Here is a 4,671-nt window from a genome sequence, read left to right as displayed (position 1 = left end):
CGTTGAGCTGGTACTTGTGCCGTCATGGCATTAATGAGTGGCTGGAGAAACTCGACTCCATGATATTTCTAATTTGTGCATTAGTATGTCACGCTTGGGTACGCAAGTTGAACGTACGTTGACGAATTCCTTTTTATACAGGTTTCCCAGAATGAAGAGATCAGCTTTGAACGCATCATAAGGTACATCCGACGATAGTTCTGGCAGCTCTTTGTCCCTGCCTTTTCTGCCGAGAACGTACGATGACGCGCCTTCCTCGAAACGTGTCGAGATGCCGAAGTCGATAAAATAGTACCGGACCGGGTGATCTATCCTTGATAATGGTGTGAGCTCGTGCACAGCATCCATGGCATAGCTACGTCTCATGGGATGGTGACCGTTAGGGTATAGTGGTCGTCCATCCATCATAATGTTTGCAGCTGCGCAATCCCTGAAATGCGTCTCGCAGATGTTTGTGACATAAAATCAGATCACATACCTATGCGCTATCCGATTTCCATGAAGGAAGCAAAGGCCCTTTAGAATCCGATATTCATGAGTCGATCAGGTAGACCAGATTAAAACTCGACATACCTCCAGTGTCTGTCTCACAAAATCCACTACCTCGCCAATGGCTCCAAACTCAGGATCATCGAACGGCCGAAGATAGGGCATGACCATGAAGGAGAGCGTATGGTCTTGAGGGTCATCAAATACCTCAAAAAGAGGTACACAATGGTTTGTGGGATCCCGCATAAGCTCTTCAGACGAGAGGAAGGTGGCAATGGCAATTTCGTCGCTGTTCTTGGACGTGGTTTTGATGGAGACAGTTGAACCATCCTCCAGCCTTGTTGCGTCGATGACATTGTGGTGCTTTGCAGAACACAAGCATCAGAGTCGATACTCGGCAACGATCTGTGCAAAGGACGCGTACGATTAGCACTATGGAGTCTTCGCAGAATAATGGATCCAGAAGCGTGTCTATCCACGAAGGCGACCAATCTGGTATGTAGCGAGGTCTGAGTAGATAGCCGCAATTCTCCAAGTATGGTTGCCGATCCCGCCAGAATTGCTCCCCACGGCCGAGTGCAAAGACGCCCTTCGCGGTGTGATCTGCGTATCGTTTTGCCTGCTCTTGAGAGATGTAGATATAGGAAGGCAGGCGGGGATTTTGACTGGTCATATCAGCACAGACAACCGAAAGTTCGAGTCAAAGTTTGGCTTTCAAGTCGCATCAACTACTGGTGCAGTGTAAGGACAGGCTCGATCAGGCACAGTCTCTTTTTCTGTGACAGCACGTGATCCTGCACGCCACCAGACGAAATTGAATAATAAGTAACAGTTACATGTTCGCCTTGCGGAAAACATACGGAGAAGTAGCATAATGGCTACACTTGGCGACAACGTGCCCATAGCAAGACTCCAGAAGGAAACCTGGGCCCAATGCTATGTATTCCTCAATCAAGGTCCATCTCCGCTGATTTGACCTACTAGACACAAAAGACAGCCTACTTATTTCTGTAGCTTGCGTCTTCGTCGTCGCCACCTGCTTCCTTGCCTCTCCGTCAGCCATACTACTCGATGACTTCCGACGCCACATTCAATATATTGGGGGTTGTCTTCGGTGTCTGTGGGCTCTTGCCCGCTCTCTTCACTTTCATCAGCAGCCAACTTCCCTCCAACAAGCTACGGAAGTTAGATTTTGCACTGGAAGAAACAGAGACTCTTCTGAAGTCCACAGTTGAAGAAGGGCTGTTCCCGGATGGTGCTCTAATTCCCGACGCAGAAGGTGACCTGTCTCGGTACGTAGGAAATCCGGGCGAATCGACTGTGGCGTATTCTCATGACTTCAAATAGCATACGCATACACGCAGAAGAAGTTCGTTTGCAGTCACACTGTGCAGCTACAGTAACTAAACAACTGGTCGGGATGTTAACCGGCCTGTCTTCACGTATTTCGATGCTTTACCAGGAGGCCAAACAACTCAAGGCCAGGATATCTGTAAGTTGGCTCCGAGATTAGACAAATCATTCAAAATGCTGAACTGTAAGCAAAGTCTTCCACTGCTGAGGCGCGTAAAAGACTCGAGATCGAAAGACAATTGCGCCACAGTTCCACATGTGGCACCGATTCCCTCCAGACTCATAACATATCACCAGCCGATAGAGGTGAATAAAATATGAAGCGTTCATGTTGCGTGCCATGTTCTGATTCATCTTTTACTCGACCGTGATAGTTCCCGAGACTTATGGCACCTCGTCAAGGTTATGGGAAATAGTTTTCAGTACACCCTTCTCCTTTACCTTTTCGCATGACGGTGCCACAGAGCATTCCGGCATATCTCGTATTAAAGACGCGTTTCGCGGACTGGCATCTCGCTTCGAACGTCACGCTTTCATCCCCCCAGACGAAGCATCCTCATCCGCCCTACCTTTAACTTCCGTTCACATGGCAGTTTTAGACTCCGTAACACTCCTTGACGCAGATAGCAGCTATAATCCGAGCCGGCCAGATACCGCACATACCACGCTGGACTCAAGTTGCTTACTGTCGACGGGTGAGCAGACCACCAAGCCCGACACATGGTCCCACCGTCCTCTGTCGCGTCACCCTCGTCGAGTTCGCCAGTTATATACCACCCGAGGCCACCAGCGTATTTTTCTCACACGGTTCGCCACATCCCAGCGGCCAACTAGAGCGAAGCACAGCCGCCGGATGTCCGCGTCCACCAGGTCATCTATGAGCTCTGCGGAAACTAATGTGATGTATTTCGTCGTTGAAGCCGAACGATTTACCTCGGGCGACAGTTTATCGGGCGATGGTCGCGACGATGATTTATGGGAAGATGATGATGATTTGACCACGCAAGACAAACCTATGAAGCATTGCGCACCGGGAACCTGCGCCCCCATCATCGTATCGAACGTCGTGTAGAGCGGCGTTGTGTCTGCATAGTCGCCTCGAGCGTTTTGGCATACAGGTGCGGACTTCATCGCACTTAAAGAATATGGCGTGCCTTTCTGAAAGCTAGCATGTGAGATATTTAACAGGACGATACACGTAGATCATGACCACCGGTGTAGACACTGCTGGAGGTTGTGTCGGAACGGAGTGCTGTAGAGCACCACGTCGAGCTCCTTTTTTCATTGGATAACTGTATTTATATCACCATCACTGCGTAGCTATTAACCCTGTGAACAACATGGAATCTTGACAATTGGAATACTTCATTTGCCAACAGAGTGATTTATTATATTGGCACTGGTTGGGTACTAGTATGTATACTACCAGAGTATATCTGTGGAAACATATGAAGGCATTCGGAGACGGGTCGCGTGTCCTCATTTCTTTCCAGAAAGCAGCAGGGCGGTTAGTAGGGTGTATAGGATGGCCCAGTAGTTTCAGTACGTCGCACAAACGAAGGGAGGCCATTCTAACGCCACCATTTTCCCTCGTTTTCACAAAATTGCGATTCTGCGGAGGCCTAGTATCCCAGTCATACCTGTCAATCAGACGGTGATCCAAGAATCTTTCAGGGCCACAAATTGCAGCAGGTTGAGTGAGCAGATGGCAACCAGACGCGACCAAGGTGCTCGATAGAGATTGTGTCATTAGACTATTGTGCCAGTAGATTCGCATTGTATATGAATTCAAAGTTCAGACGTGCCAGTGGTCGGAACTATTCAAAAGGGCTTACCGGACCGATGAGCGAGCGTCACCGACGCCGCACTTGTAACTATTATGCTGGCGATGACCACGGCCAAGAATGCATCTCTTGTGAAACCGAAGCAAGTAGCCCAACTCGGCCCAACTCCGTTGATATCAGATGCCGCATCACAAGTAGTGGCCGTGGAGCCGCACCTTTAATGTCTTCCGGACCGATAGGCTTACTCAGGATGAAGTGATCTCTAATCATGGACGCATGCTAAGCATAACGTTATTTCGACCCATGTCTGTAGAGTGGCGGGATTGTCATCGGTAATTGTAGACTCGGATTGTACAATACCGGTCTGTTCAGAGCACAGCGTGCGAACTGTTGCATCATTGCAGGGATGGATCCAGTACGATACGTACTCAAAATTTCGTCTCAGAGACAACAGGAAAGACAAAAAATACCAAATCACGCCAAGCATCCAACCATGCTCGCACAGAGCTGACGCTAATTTCCGGAACCAGGTACAACTTCATTCGCCTTTGCAATCGCGAGTTTTGTAACTCCCAATGGCTCCTTATCTTCGTCGACTTTGTAGCTGCGGAAGAACGCAAGCAGTCTCAGCGCTGGGTTCTCTCTTAGTCTCTCCACTTACGAACCTGTTCCTTAGTGACGCTTTGCTGGAGCGCGCTGACCCACTCCTCGTAGGTCACCAAGGGGACCCCCAAATGCTCTACAATCGGTGTGATGACGCTGTTCCACGAGACACAACGTGGGTGAGCGAGATACAATACAGGGTGTACCGGATCGCGCATCTGGATTGACAGTGATGACTAACTGGCAAACTGAACCTATTGCGGTGCCAAAAACGCTACTTCATGATTAACCCACCTGCACAGTGAGATTAGAGGTTGGGACCTGCGATTGCATAATGGCCATGTGATTAGCTATCATAGATTGTTCTAACTGTACAACATCCATGTCTTGATCTCGATACAATGATTACTGCAAATAATGATACCTGCTGAGCGATGCTAGA

The 4,671-nt window shown here is 48.9% G+C and overlaps 1 protein-coding gene across 1 annotated transcript; it reads left to right on the top strand.

Annotated features, from left to right (window-relative positions):
- Positions 1 to 1,560: 1,560 nt before the first annotated feature.
- FIBRA_08794 (uncharacterized protein) lies at positions 1,561 to 2,914 on the top strand (the record flags this gene model as incomplete). Its single annotated transcript, XM_012330415.1, has 4 exons — positions 1,561 to 1,781; positions 1,837 to 1,981; positions 2,037 to 2,148; positions 2,217 to 2,914. The coding sequence occupies 4 exons, from the start codon at positions 1,561 to 1,563 to the stop codon at positions 2,912 to 2,914; spliced, it is 1,176 nt and encodes a 391-aa protein (XP_012185805.1).
- Positions 2,915 to 4,671: the final 1,757 nt, after the last annotated feature.

This window comes from Fibroporia radiculosa (assembly GCF_000313525.1).
Source record: "Fibroporia radiculosa TFFH 294 genomic supercontigs, scaffold3031, whole genome shotgun sequence".
Lineage (NCBI taxonomy): Eukaryota > Fungi > Basidiomycota > Agaricomycetes > Polyporales > Fibroporiaceae > Fibroporia > Fibroporia radiculosa.
The sequence above is the reverse complement of the archived record's forward strand: the minus strand, read 5'-3'. Positions and strand labels throughout refer to the sequence as shown.